Source organism: Vigna radiata, chromosome 6 (assembly GCF_000741045.1).
Source record: "Vigna radiata var. radiata cultivar VC1973A chromosome 6, Vradiata_ver6, whole genome shotgun sequence".
NCBI classification, from domain to species: domain Eukaryota; kingdom Viridiplantae; phylum Streptophyta; class Magnoliopsida; order Fabales; family Fabaceae; genus Vigna; species Vigna radiata.
The window spans coordinates 34,351,243-34,366,827 of NC_028356.1; the positions used below are offsets into that span (position 1 = coordinate 34,351,243).

Below are 15,585 nucleotides of genomic sequence, written 5' to 3' on the forward strand. Positions count from 1 at the left end.
GCGCCTTCAGTTGAACAGGATGTCCAAATTCCTGTTATTGTTCGTGTAAACGATTACAGGGTCCTGTAATCGATTACAGAACTCAATTTCACAGCAAACACATTGGAAATTCANTGCACTTCATTGGATTTTGACCACATTACATTATTTCTGATTCAATCATCTCTTTCAACATACATTAACACTACACAACCATTGATTCATTTGTTTCCACATACATTAATTTGAAGCCTTTGAATAAAACAAACATTTGATTTCCAATAACATAAAATAAATCAATGTTATACATATTGAACCAAATACTAGGTTTAAATACACAATACTTTTGTTCCAGCTTAACACAATAGTTAATCCTTTGTCTTTCTAACTCATACATTTCCTGTGTAAGGTGTCCTAAGTGCTTTGCTCTTAACTCTTCTTCTTGAACCAATCCTAACATAAGTCCTCAGCTGTGATTGCTTGTCAGCCATTCCACCTGGTGCATCTAGCGACAATGGACCTTCTTCATTGTTACTCATTCCACCCCCTTCCTCGGCCAACAAACGAACAGGTGAAACGAATGCATCGTCAGTTGCTGCTTGTGGACATCCAGCACTCTGAAAATCGTCATCTGCAGTTGACTTTTTACTTCTTCTTTTGGCCTTCTCTTTCTCCAACTCTTGCTCTAAGTCATTCACCTCCAACTCTTGGAGATGACTTCCCTTTGGTCATCTGTCAACCGTTCGTTGAGAGCGCTAATATACATGGTTGAAAATGAATGACGCACACTCAACTATCCATAACAAAATAACAATCCAAATCAAATAACAAACAAACACCATAGACAACCCACAAGAAACCACAAAAAAACCCAAAACCCAAACCTAAAACCAAATACCCAAACATAAATCCAAATACCCAAACCGACAATAAAGGTACTTACCTTGGTCCAGCGATGGTCCAATCCGGAACTTGCCATTTCAGAGCACTGGAGAGCAATGGACACAACGACACTGTCAGCGGCTGATGGAGAAGACGACTCTGTGAGCGCTAATGGAGACGACGATGAGAAACCCAAATGTGAGAGAGAAGCAATCTTTCACACTGAAACTGAAAATGCCCAGGGGTAGAAAAGGAATACAATTTCTCTGAAAACCTCTGCATTTTTCAGGCCAAATTTTAAAAAAAAAACAAAAAAAAAGTAGCCAATAGCACGTTGACACGTGGCAGTGTCAAATGAGTGTCAAATATAGGATGTCAAAATAACGAGATCCAAAAAAAAAACAACGTGAAAGAGAGAGAGAAAAGTAACGTGGCATCGCCGTTTGCCACGTCTAGAAAAAGTTAACTCCGTCCAATTTTAAGGACTGATAGTAAGAGTTTCAAAATAGTAAAGACTAAAAACCATTAATGTTTCGAGTAGGACTAAAATCAAAATCGTGTAATAATTAAGGGACGAAAAACATATTTAATCCTTAATTATATTATACGTTAATTAAAATTAGATAACTAGAGAATGTATATTTAAAAGCCTAGTTTTTCATTGGGTTTTTATTTAAATATTGATAATCAAAAGTATATAAAAGATATAGTATACTAAATGCAAAATAAAATAAATTATAATAATATAGACATCTAACGATAAAATAAAATATATCACAATATCCTATTAAGAATAATTTTATAATAATATAATATCTAACGATAAAATGAAATATATCACAAATGTTCCATTAATAAGATTATGTGTAATTATTTAGAAGTTGACATTGGATATTATAAATGATGTACTTCAAACTACATGATAACTTAGATAACTATAAGATATTAATAATATTACGTGTTCATCATAAAATTAGATAACTAAATATATATTTAAAAGCCTGTTTAAAAAAAATTAATATTAATAATCAGTAGTATAAAAGATATTTTTGACATAAGCTCATGCCACAATTAGGAACAGATAAATTTTTCATACTGTTCAAACTCGACACATACAATTTTGAATAAGATATGCTTGATTTTTAAGTTCGTCTTGGAGAAAAAAAAATGTACATATATATCTCGGTTCTATCTCGTATTTGTTTCCATTTTCAATTACCAAAACACTTATAATTTATCCTTATTAAAATAATAATCAAAACCTATCCTTTTCTTTATAATATTTTCTGGATCCTACTATTTTTAGTCCATACTTTTAAGATAGGCTAAATATTCTATTAAAGGATATTAGATAGTCAAATATTATGTTAATTATAATTTAGATACGTGATATCCATACACCAACTTAAATGAAATGTTAAGATATACCCATGTCTAACCCTTCTCCTCCGACGATCCAACTTCTGCCATGATAGAAGGAGGTGCAGGAATGTGGAACCAATAACATTGTTTTAAAAAGTTAAAGTTGTTTAAAGTTGTGGTATGGCTTTTTCAATAGTTTTTCAAAATTAAATATATATATTTTGAGAACACGATTTATTTTGTGCAAAATTATGTTTAATGTTTTTATATTCTGAAGACAGACTTAACCGATGATAAATTTAGAAAACTCACAAAATCAAGTTAGACCAAATAAAACAAGTGTCGTCTAAATTGAACCAGCTGATTTTCAGCTCAATCAATTTAAGCCAAATAAACTTATATACTTATGAATAAACTGTTTTATAAAATAACAATTATATTTAAAAATAATAAAATTATAACAAAAAAAACATATTTTGTTAAACACATATAACTGTATTGTACTTTATGTCTCACATTTTTATACATAAAATTAAAATCAATTTTATTAATATAACTTAAATTTATCCAGAAATTCGATAAAAAAGTATTATTTATAAATGTACTTAAATGTTAATCGTTCATTAACATTTAACTCGATATATTACTATAGTATTTAGCGAATTTTTTAAAATAACTTACGTGATTAGGATATGTTAACCCATATATAGTTTTTAATGTATTATTCTGTATGGTTTCTTTTTATTACATACTATTTTATTATATACTATTATTAAATTTTAAAATAATGATTGTCATATGATTTTGTCTTTAACCATTATATTTATAAAATGAAAATGAATTTAGTTTTACATAATAAAAATAATCAATACATAAATACATGATGTAATGAATTATAGATGATGCAAGAAAAACGAAGAAACAGGTAATTAAGATATTCTTAAAGATTTGTTTTTTTTTTTTTGGTAAATATTTTAAAAGTAATTTTGTAATATTTTCAATAAATTATTGTGCATTTGCCTATTTTGGTAGCCAACTTTTTTACAGACGAGGATTATTGTGTTCCTAACATCTCGCTCACTAACTCCGTTGAGGAAGAACACTTTGTGGTTTTTGTAGTTATAAATTGTATAATCCAAAGATTGTTCCAGAAAAGACCAGAAAAGGGGAAGATGGTGGTGCTGTCGTCGGAGGATGAATTCGACGAGGAGCCCGGCGAGGTCATTGAATCGGCGCCGCCGCAGAGGGTGGGCGAAGAGAGGCAACTCAGAGGTCTCAAGAAGAAGCTTCTCAGACACGGACACGGCTGGGAAACCCCCAACTTCAACGACGTCGTAACAGGTTACTCACCACCACCAGCCAACGTGGCTCTAATTTTTGACATTCTATCGATATAAATTAGTTATCAATGCAGTTCACCGTGTTGGGAAATTGCTCGATGGAGCGGCGTTGGGTTCTTCCACTAGGGACACGGATCAGCCCTTGACGTTTACTCTTGGCAATGGCGATGTTCCTGGTTTGGACCGTGGGATTACGAGTATGAAGAAAGGGGAGGTGGCATTGTTCACATTACCTGCAGATGGTGAAGGTGATGTTTGGCGTGATTCCGACTCGGTTGTGCAGTTTGAGGTGGAACTCCTTTCTTGGATCAGAGTGGTGGATGTGTGCAAAGATGGTGGCGTTATCAAGAAAATTGTGGAGCAGGGGAGTGGGAACGATCGCCCTTCTGATCTCGATGAAGTGCTTGGTAGTATTCTACCATTTCCTTGTTGTGCTTGGTAGTATTCTACTAAGTAGAGGGTTGTATGTTAGAATGTGATTTTCACAGCCTCTGAGTATGTCGATCAACTAAGACACAGTTAGTTTAATTAGTGGTCTCGAGTTTAGGTTTGAGTTTGTAACTGTGGTTTAAATATGTCAGGAAGTTATTTGGCTCTTGGTTGTGGTGTTATGATTTTTTCTTGTGGAGGATACCAAAAAGAATAATTTGACTTCCATATTTTGTTGTTGTACAGATTTTTCACATTTTGACGTAGTAATAATCGGCTTATTAGTAGTTATTTCAAAAGGGCAGTAATCTTATCGCACGTGGCGATCCATGATCGGATGACAGTGTTAAAAATCTTTACAATGATAGGGCATTTTGATTAAGTTCATATAGTTGCACATTTTGATGTTTTCTGTAGCTGTATTGCTCTTGGCTCGCAGTGAAGATTTTGTCAGCTTATTAGTTTGTGTTGGATATTTTGCCACTGCAGTGAAGTATCAGGTGGCACTAGTTGATGGTACTGTTGTTGAAGAGACACCTGGAGGAGGAGTTGAGTTTTACGTGAAGGATGGTATGTTGTTCACGTAGCTCTATCTCTTATTGATTTCATGTAATAGGGAGTATAGTTTCATTTTTCATCTCAGTTTGTATGACTAATTATGGTGCTGGTTGAAGGTCATCTTTTTCCGATTTTGCCAAAAGTGATCATGACTATGACGAGGGGAGAAAAGGCCGAATTAATTGTCCAACCTCAGTGTATGTTTTCTGTTCCTCTCACCTGCCTAAATTTCCACATTTTTTGGGCTTTTCTGGTAATTAAATGAATGGTTTTTTGTATTGGCCTAATTTCCTTATTTTGTTAAGAGTTGGGATACATGAAACTTTTGTCTCAAAATAGGAGCCTGATTGGTGTAACAATCCCTGTAGTCCATTGTAACGTTTATGCTTCTCTCCTAGTCAGTTTCTGTTTTCTAGCACTTTGGTTACTTTACCATAATATTCCTTGTTAAATAGACCAATGTAGGGAACTGCCAACTTCCAACATTTGGCATAATTCTTTTCTATAAACTGGCGTTCATTCCCGTTTAACCTTATTAGTTACTGCTTCTTTCAAGTTCTTCTTGGAATTACGCTTTTATTCGTTATCTTGAGGGGTCTTGTAGTTTGATGACTTGGATTATTAATTTGGAATTTATTTTATATGGTTACTGCAGATGCCTTTGGGGAGACGGAAAGAGATTCTGGAACTGGGCTCTGTCGAATCCCTCCAAATTCAGTACTGCATGCTAATATTGAATTGGTGTCCTTCAAGCCTGTCATAAATGTTACTGGTGACTCCAAGGTGCTTAAAAAGATATTGAAAGAAGGGGAGGGTGCTTTCACAGCCAATGAGGATGCACATGTTACTGGTAAAAATTTAAGAAAACAACATAATCAAGCTCAATAAGCTCAACCACTAGGGTTGATGGGTTATTAATGTAGTTGATTTGAATCAGAACAGATCTAGAACTGTAAGGATAAGGATTATTGTTATATGATGTGAGAAGAAATTACAAATCTATGGTCGTGGTCATATTATAATCTATATTCATATTATTAGACTCTTGTGTGAATATACTTTTTCTATTTCCGATTTCCTGCATCTCCTTCAATGTTAAAATTATGAACATACAAGTAGTAAATCACATAATCTAATGTTGCTGTATTGTGATACTAGTTTAAAATTGAAATACGATAATTTACCAAAAATTGTGATGAAAGAATAATTCAGTTCATACACTTTCTATATTAAAATAATAGTTGTTGTTCGCTAGTTTCCTGTTGTTATTCCCACATCTAGTGTCGCTTGATGTTATTGGGGACAGGAGTTAATGTTCTTTTTACCATGTTATTTGCCCATTCAATTTCAAATTTAAAAGAAAGGAAGAAGGCTCGGTTGAATAATTGCTTTTGATGAAATTCCTATTGCAGTCAGCTTCACAGCTATGCTAGAAGATGGCACGGTATTTGAGAAAAGAAGAACTGGGGAAGAGCAACCCTTGGAATTCATAACTGATGAGGGTGAAGTTTTTCTTATCTATTTTAGTTATAATATGAAAATATCTTATCATAAATATCTTAGATTATGCTCTAGGGTTAGTTTCTTAATTTCCTCATCATTTCTTAAGATTGACTATCAACATTTCTAATCTATTCATGATTTGTTCCCTAATAAGTTAATATTATGAGTATTGTTCTTACGGAACCGAGTGTGTATCTTGCAAAGACTTTCAAGAATGCTTCAAACACTTCCAACCTTCAATCTTTGAGGTACTTGTCCTCCTCCTCCTCATGAGTACTCGTTCTTCTTGAACTAGGTAGGGATTGTGCCTACAGAAGACACTCTGACGCCCAAGTTAGCCTATTAATAAGTGTTTCATTTGCCACATTTGAACATTAAGTTTTTTGAGAAATTGCTTTGCTACCAATACCTTGTGAAAAGAGTCAATCATTTGAAGAGTCTGCTACTAAAAGGTATGTCTTATGGTGGGTCAAATATGAGTTCTAGGGAGGAATCAAATAATAGTAGTAGTCGGACCTCAGTGTCGTTGGATGCGTCATCGTTTAGGACAATGGGGGTGGAGATGGAGGTTATCATCGAGAATAAGGAAGATCCTACTGAAGAGCATGTTGAGTCCTGACTACCTAGAAGAGAGGGGTATGAGTGGGTAGATCCCTTGGTGAGAAGTCAATTTGCCAAATTTAGGGGGTCGAGAATATTAAATTCTTGGTTGAATAGCATTTATGTGTTTGCGAGTGGAGTGTCGGAAGATATAGTATTGCTTAGGAAGGTGAGTGCCATAGACAATGTTTGTCATGACCAAGAGGGGTTGGAGGAGTTCTTTTACGTGTACATAGCTTTTTTCATACAACTTCACGTTTGATTACCCTTTGATGAGTTTACAATGAGTGTGAGACTTTTAAATGTTGCACCAATACAACTTCATCCAAATACTTGGGATTGCCTTCAAGCCTTTAGATTAGTATGTTAGGCTCTTTATCTATCCCCTTCACGTAAATGCTTTCCTCATTTTTACTTGACGCAACCAGGGGATTCGATTGCTTGGTTATCTTTGGTGAGTAGGTTGAGTACTTGTTTGCTGGGTGCTTATTCCTAATCTTTTAAGAAGTTCAAGAATGAGTTTTGTTTCGGTTTAAGGGATCGAGGTTAAGTCTACTTCTCAAAACGGTCTCCAAACTCCAAGCTCGTGTCAAAGTTCTTCCTTCACTTCACGTTAGTTGCTGTTTAGTCGAACTGGGGTGTTACTTGCAGAAGACACTTCGATGCTAAAGTTAGTGAATGTTCGATAGTGTTAGCAATAAATGTGCAATCAATGTAACCAACTACTTGAATACTACAAACCTGTATTTATAGATTTCGGGATGGGCTTTTGATTAGTGCTGACCTAATTATGACCCAAACGGTAAGTGTCTAGCTTAGGTTTAATATAACTATCCTTAACGTTAATTCTGTTTTAGTTCGACTGTTTGGTTTCTCGACCGACTCATGGGATCGTAGACTGGTTGATCATCTGGTTCTTGGGCTGACCGAACGGTCATACTATACACAAGCCCTCCAAGTCTGAACACGTCTTCCAATCGTGAGATGTGAAGGGGTTTTGAGACGAGTAAGTGACTGTGCGTTTCATGGTGGAATGGGTTTTGTAGAGCCGCTCGGCCAGGAGCAATTATCCTACCAAGATTTGTGTTTATTGGACATATTATTTCACTCATTAATGTTTAATCACACACACGAGATGTATATACCTCGGTGTGAGGGGAGTGTGTTGGAAGTCTTACATTGGCTAATGATAAGGCCAATTCAGAGTATATATATGGGTGCAAAGCTCATCTTACAAGTTAGTTTTGTGGGGTTGACTTAGGCTTAATGTTCACTTCTTAACAATTAGTGATGCCTTCTATAAAAGGGTGTCAATGACTCCCTCCTATTACCGAGGAGTTGTAAGGGTTGTACTCACTTTCCTCCTCGTTTCCACATACGAGACCGGCATGAGGTGGGGTTTTCCACACTAATTGCATGTTATCAAGGGTTTCCTTCCTTTCCCTTGCCAGTCGTTACTTCAACCTCAACCCTCCTTTTCGGCTTGGCATTCTCTTGGCTCAGGGCGTCCATCTCCTCGACACTTCTTTTCAACTCGATGAACTCTAGCTGCATCTTTGCCTAGGCTAATAAGATAAGGGCTATGTCAGCCGAGGAGGGTCCTGCTTCTCTTTCCTAGCCATCCTTCTTCTTGTGGATACAATAAAATCTATCTTTAGAGCATTCTCTTGGCTTAGGGCGTCCATCTCCTCGGCACTTCTTTTCAACTTGATGAACTTTAGCTGCATCTTTGCCTAGGCTTATAAGAGAAGGGCTATGTCAGCCGAGGAGGGTCCTGCTTCTCTTTCCTAGCCATCCTTCATCTTGTGGATACAATAAAATCTATCTTTACAGAATACAAGCACCCCCCACGATGGGCACCAATTGTTCTTATAGAACCGAGTGTGTATCCTACAAAGGATTCTAAGAACGCTTTAAACACTTCCAACCTTCAATGTTTCGGGTACTCGTCCTCCTTCTGAGTACTTGTTCTCCTTGAGCTGAGTAGGAGTTGTGTTGGTAGAACATACTCCAATACCCAAGTCAACCTAGTGCATCAGCATGCAAGAAATGCAGTAATTAATGAATGTAATTAACATGCCTCGTAGGATGTGTTATTTATACTTATTGTTTATGGATTTTTTCCTAAATGGGCCTGGCCCATAAGCCCAAATACTTGTTAGCTTCTAAATTATTGCATTCAACCATGAGTCAATGTGCTCAAGTGTTTTGTGTGATGTTGTTATAGCCAAATAGGCATAGGCCAAGTACATGTCAACTTAGTAGTCTAATATATATTGGTTATGAATGGGTCCTATATTGGTATGGCTGAGAGGTATTCGGTCATATATAGTAGAAGTAGTATACACAAGGGTTAGTGATCAAATTTTAATGAAAATATCAAACACATCAAGACAATATAAGACTATCTCAATTATTATTGATTCTTTTGCCCTATTACTAAATCTCCATAATTTCAACACACACATTTTCCCCTTGCTTGGGGATGACATGAGGATTTTTAATATTATGACATCGAGGTGGTGATGATAATAGTTTTTTTACTTTGTTGCATGTAGAACAAGTGATTGTTGGTCTAGATCGAGCTGTGGCAACTATGAAGAAGGGTGAGAGGGCCATTATTTCCATACATCCTGATTATGCATTTGGAAATGTTGAAGTGAGACGAGATCTTGCTATTGTTCCACCAGGCTCAAATGTAGTCTATGACGTTGAGATGCTGGATTTTATCAAGGTAAATAGAAAAAAATCTTCCCCTTAGTCAATTTGAAAATTTGAAGAACTTTGTTTTTTCGATAACTATGATGGAAACTCATACTATTTAATGAAGAGTGGAGAAAACCTAAATGACTTGCAGTATAATTTGTTTTTTTTTCTTTTGCTTTGTATATTTTGTTCGTTAGATACATGTCTTTATGTTTTTCTGTGCAGAATTGCTTCCAATACTTCTAACTTTTATCTGATTTAAAGGAGAAAGCACCATGGGAATTGAATAGTAAGGAGAAAATTGAGGTGGCTGGGAGGAAGAAAGAAGAAGGAAATGTACTATTTAAAGGTGGCAATTACCTCCGAGCAAAGAAGAAGTATGAACAGGTAAATCCTTGACTTGCTTTGGTTTTGGGTTTTAAGTTTTATTAAAGACTCCTTTTGTTCCAAATCTGTGATACCTTGTTCTCTCTCAGGCGGTTGATTTTCTTAGTGATGATGGATCCTTTGGGTATAGTGAGCAAAAGCAAGCTGATGCACTGAGAGTGTCATGCTGGTTGAATGGTGCAGCTTGTAGCCTTAAACTTAATGACTTTAGTGGAGCAATCAAGCTATGTTCGCAGGTAATAGTCAATCAAGTCATGCATAAGATTTGAACCGGCAACTCTAAGAACAGATTGGCTAATTGGAGAGAATAACTATGGGTGGGAGAAGTGATAACAAATTGGGATGTAAAGTGTTAAGAAGTAAACTTTAAGTCTAACTCAACTCTATAAAACCGACTTATAAGATGAGGCTTGCACCTACATATATATTTTAAATTGGTATTATCTCTAGTCGATGTGAGACATCCAACACACCTTTCTCACGTTGAAGTATATACATATTGAGTGTGAGGCTAAACATTAGTAGGTGGTTCAATAGCAGTCCCATAGCAAGTAGAACAATAAACCCAATAAACATCAGTTCCATTAGGATAGACTCTAACTTTGATACAAAGTTAAGAAGTGTATTTTAAGTCTAACTTAACCTCACAAAACTGGCTTATAATATGAGGTTTGTATTCACTTATTATATATTGTGAAATGATCTTATCTCTAATTGATGTGAGACTTTCAACATAAAAAAAGTAAAAATAGCTCTCATCAGGATCATGATATGCTTTTTTTGAATTATATGTTGAGTTTCTTGAGGTATCTGGCTGATATGCAATAGGGAGAGAGAAACTCTTTTCATTCATTGCAAAAAAATTGTGGCTTGGTTTTTAGCTGTAGCTTCTGCTTAAGTTCCATTCTTCCCGCTGAATTCTTGCCTTCACCTCGTTCTCTCTCTTTGCTTTTAACACCTTAACAGGCTTCACATTTTTGTCACTCTTTCCATTACTGTTACATGTCTGGACAATTAAATGTAAAGCCCTGCTTGCATCCCCTTTTTCCTTGTCTCTTGCTCACTCGGGGTCAATAATACAGCATATTACGGCTGCTCACCCACACTTCAGTATTACCAGGGTATCTGTATGACTGTATCTACAATTATAATCTGCTAAATTGTTTTATCTGCTGACTGTTGGAGAGCAAACAAAGTTCCACATTGAGTGAAAGAAGGACTGGTCAAGGGTTTATATATACATAGATATCTCCAATGGTAAGAGGCCTTTTGGAGTGGTGCCAAAAGCAAAACCGTGAGGGCTTGGCCCAAAGCGGACAATGTCTTACCATGTGTGGAGTTCTATGTGTGTGTCGAACCTCCCCCAACAATGGTATCAGAGCCCATGGTTCCGGTCTGATGACCGGGCTCAGACGAGTACCTCCCCCAACACAACACACGGTGCATGACTGGCTTGTAATGTACTAGTGGAGGGGTCTTTTAACACTTGTGCTGAGGTTTGAGATTTTCCGAGACATATTTTAACAAATATCATGTGTGGAGTTCTATGTGTGTGTCGAACCTCCCCAACAGTGGTATCAGAGCCCATGGTTCCGGTCTGATGACCGGGCTCAGACGAGTACCTCCCCCAACACAACACACGGTGCATGACTGGCTTGTAATGTACTAGTGGAGGGGTCTTTTAACACTTGTGCTGAGGTTTGAGATTTTCCGAGACATATTTTAACAAATATTTTAGTATATTTGCTAAAGTCACTTACTTACATGTTTCAATTAAGAGAAGAATCACACTATGTCTTTTTCAATTTCTATATATAACACAGTATGGGCTTAGAAAATTGTTACATTACCAAGTAAAAATACCGGCAAACTTATAGAACAGCCAAAAAGCTAAACTAACATACTCCGGTGTCATCAAGCTTCTCTCTATGTGAAAATACGTGAGAGGGTCATTGTACACAATCCTTGCAAATATGCAAAGATGTTATTTCCATATTTGAATCCTTGACCAATTGGCCACTAAGGCACAAAAACTTTACCATTGTTTCAAGGCTTGCAGTCTAAAGTAATAAAACAGTAAAGAAGTGAAAATTTTCAATATATATTGGAAGCTTATTGTATGCTGATGCATGCTAGAGAGCGCTAACGAGGAAAGGAATGTTTTGTATCATCTCATCATTCAATTTCTAAGATGTAGGTCTAGGTTGTAAAAGTAGCTATCACATTGAATTGCTTACTCTTTTCTCAGGTGCTTGATGTTGAATTTTGCAACGTGAAAGCTTTTTACAGACGTGCACAAGCATATATAGAAACTGGAGACTTCCTATTAGCAGATGTAGACATCAAGAAAGCTCTTGTGGCGGACCCACAAAACAGGTACTTTAAAACTTAAAGGGGTTGATTCTCCTGAAGAGAACTTACTGCTAGATTAAAAAAATGCATGTTCTCATTACAGAAACATTTTTTTTTAAGGGAGGTAAAGATAATTCAAAAGAAACTGAAGCAACTTCAAGCTGACAAAGACAAAAAAGATGCGAAGCTATACGAAAACATGTTTTCGTGTAAAACAAAGGACTCGTCTACGGCCATAAAGGTGAATATCTAGACTTAATGCCTCATTTCTGGTTGTGTATTTGAATTGAGGAATTCTCTTGCCTTAAAGTCCCGCACTATTCTTTTTGGACAAATTAGGGTAGAAGTAGGGTTGAATGAATTGATAGACACTCTTTAGAAAAAAGAAAAAAGCTAAAAAAATATGAGATAAAATAGGCTAATTTAAGCATGATTTTCATGTAAGGACCTATGGTGATAAGAATATCATAACAGGTTCGACTTATGCTCGCCTTTTGTATTTTATTAAAATGAAAACTTGATTTTGAGACAGTTGAAGGTCCCAATTGCTGCTGTGTGGATCTAGGGTCAGATTGTATGCGTATGGACTAGTGGATTTCGTAAAAACTCAGGGTATACAATACACGAAATGAGAATATGAGAGAATGCTTTTATTCAATGAACAGATAGGGCTTATATAAGCCTTTACACTAAACTGCAAAACAGGAAACGCCGTACTGTATGGCAGAAAAATAGGCACGTAAATAAAGCAACAAATAATATAACAACCTAAGACTAGTTCAACCTTATAAAGTGCGAAATTTTATGAGCACGTGAATAAACAACTTAACAGATTTTTCATCAATGGCCGAAGCTTAACTAGGAGAGGATCTATTTTAGCTCCCTAGGCTCACATTTAATATTGTGGACATTTCTTTGTATCCAATGATTGCATCATCGGTGCTACCGAAACATTCAATTTCCTAGTCTGGCTTGATGCATTATAAAGAAAGGTTTCAACAAGTTATATGTTGTCACTTTAGGATTTGTTTATCATTTCTTCCCTTTTGCATTTTGTAGTTCTTAATCTTTGTGGCTTCTTGTTGCTTCCACTTAAATTGTATTTATAAATAAAACTCACTCTTCTGAAACAGAGATTGAAGGTTGAGAAAGACGAGAGGGAAAACGAAGATGGAGCAAAAATGGAAGAGGACACAGTTGCTGATAGCGCAGTGATTTAACAGTTAGTTTACTGTTGTTGAACCTGTATAGATTATAGTGTAAAGCTTCCATTAGAAAAAACTGCATTGTAGACGATGGGACTTGCAAATTTAATTCGAACGATAATCTACATGCTCGAATAGAATACATTAATTTATACCATCATTTCTAACCTATCCATATTTTAGATGAACATTATACCAATTCGCACGCAAGTCTTGTTTATTTGTTGAAGAATTTATTCTTTGATGTCATTAGTTGGCTAACTCAAGAAGGGTCATTATTGGTAAAGGTTGGTGGTGACATCGCTTTGGTCGGCATAGATTAGCAGAAGACTGTGTTTTTCCTTTGCATGGTTTAATTCGAGATTTACACTGAGGGAATATATAGGTTGAGTTAGACAGAATCTGTGTCGAATTTGATTACAAAATTATTTAAATTAGAGATAAGAGAAAATGAAGGAACAATATAAATTAGTAGATTTTATTTTATTTCACTCAATCTACAAGAAAATCATTCGAATATTAAAAGAAAAGTAACATTAGACTATGCTTGCAGCTTCTTCAAGTTGAATACTGGATCCAAAGGGAGCATCAAAATATTTTGGAGTGTAAGATTGATGTCAATGTTCTAAAAGTTGTCTTTTACTCAAAGTCTTCTTGTAGTCATTTGTCTAAATTGTTCAAAGTATATGCAGAAATCCTTTTTGATGTTAAAATCAACTCAATGTTTGACAATTAGGATATTAGTAGTATATTAAATGCAATTTTCCACCTCCTTACTTAAAACTTATGTTTATAGATTTTAGAGCTGATTTTTTTATTAACAGTAACTTAATTATAGTCTAATTGTTAATAATCATACTTAAAATTACTTTTAAGTTGATAAGCATTAAAATCTATCGGTCTTGATGATGGTGTGTTTGATCATCTTACTAATAGTTGATCAAAGAGTTATACAGTCCACTCTGTTTGCAAACATTTCAAAATATATTCAAGCATACAATAATTGTTTTTATTTATAAAATAAAATCATTAACTCAAGATTTTAAAAGAATCCACTTGTTCTCTCTTACTAATAAGAACTAATCAAAATAGTCCATATAAAGTACATTTTTAAAAGCCTTGGAAAATTTAGTAAATGTGATATCCGATAGCTTTATGCTTGAATATCCTCCAAAATTTAAAATAAAAGTATCAATATGGACTAAAGAGCTAGTTCGCCATTTCAATTTGTTTATCCATTTTGGCTCGTGTTGCTTAGTTCATCGAAAATTAAAGGTGGATCAATAAACTTTTAGCCGACTAACTGATTTGTTTATATTTTCATATATTTTAATTTAAAAATTAAAATTAAAATAATAATAAATAATAAATATTTATATTATATTTTTGTGAATTGTAAATGTACAATTTTATTATAATTTAAATCATTAACACTTTTAAATTATTAGTATAATAAAGTTATTTAATATGTAAATGTAAGAATTATTTTTGTTTAATAAATTAAAAGCTTTAAAAATAAATATTTATGTGACTAAATATGCTTTAAATATTCATTTACAACTATATATACAAACAAATTTTAAAAATATATTTTTTAATTTAAATAAAAAAGCGCTAGGCCAACTCGCCAGCCTGTCGACCCACCCTGTGAGTGGATGGGTAATAATTTAGGAAATTGATATTTTGACACTGATTTTTTACATTATTTTGACACTACACACGTGTCAAAATGTGGTTGGACAATTTCAAATTAAAAAAATTGAGAAAAAGAACATATTTGGAAGAAAAAAAATCAAAGTTTTTTTTTTTAAGTTAAAATTGTTCAACCACATTTTAACACGTGTACAGTGTCAAAATAGTATCAAAAAATTAGTGTCAAAATGTCATTTTTCCAATAATTTATGGTCTATTTTATGGGCAGACTAGTTCAACCCGATGCATTTTTGGTGAACCAAAGGTGGAAGAGACTAAAATGCAGTAGAGTTATCCGTTTTGTATCTCTAATCCAAATGCATTGTGCTTTCGATGAAAAAAAAAATTAATGTTCAGAAAAAAATTAATAAACTTTATAATTAATTTTACAGCATTTAATATTAATCATTTAATCAATATTTATTTAGAGTTTTTTTTTTTCTAAGAACACGATTTTCAAATACTTTAAAATTCCTCTTCAAGCTATTCTAATTCCGCAAGGAGGCAAGTATAATATAATCACAGATGTTTTCCTCAAATATCAAACATGGACACTATCCAAACGTTTCGATATTATATTGAACATATTA

General features: G+C 34.6%; 1 protein-coding gene across 1 annotated transcript; it reads left to right on the top strand.

Moving 5' to 3' along the window:
• Positions 1 to 3,268: 3,268 nt before the first annotated feature.
• On the top strand, positions 3,269 to 13,516 carry LOC106765002 (peptidyl-prolyl cis-trans isomerase FKBP62). Its single transcript, XM_014649474.2, has 12 exons — positions 3,269 to 3,564; positions 3,638 to 3,970; positions 4,482 to 4,562; positions 4,667 to 4,747; positions 5,206 to 5,400; positions 5,963 to 6,052; positions 9,212 to 9,387; positions 9,624 to 9,746; positions 9,836 to 9,982; positions 11,995 to 12,122; positions 12,219 to 12,339; positions 13,232 to 13,516. The coding sequence occupies exons 1-12, from the start codon at positions 3,396 to 3,398 to the stop codon at positions 13,316 to 13,318; spliced, it is 1,731 nt and encodes a 576-aa protein (XP_014504960.1). The 5' UTR covers positions 3,269 to 3,395; the 3' UTR covers positions 13,319 to 13,516.
• Positions 13,517 to 15,585: the final 2,069 nt, after the last annotated feature.

What these genes read in the sequence shown, in the direction of transcription:
- LOC106765002 (XM_014649474.2), top strand. Translation starts at nt 3,396, where the DNA reads ATGGTGGTGCTGTCGTCGGAGGATGAATTCGACGAGGAGCCCGGCGAG. An exon ending in CTTCAACGACGTCGTAACAG is followed by an intron (nt 3,565 to 3,637) that starts GTTACTCACCAC and finishes TTATCAATGCAG; the next exon opens with TTCACCGTGTTGGGAAATTG. An exon ending in GGAATTCATAACTGATGAGG is followed by an intron (nt 6,053 to 9,211) that starts GTGAAGTTTTTC and finishes TGTTGCATGTAG; the next exon opens with AACAAGTGATTGTTGGTCTA.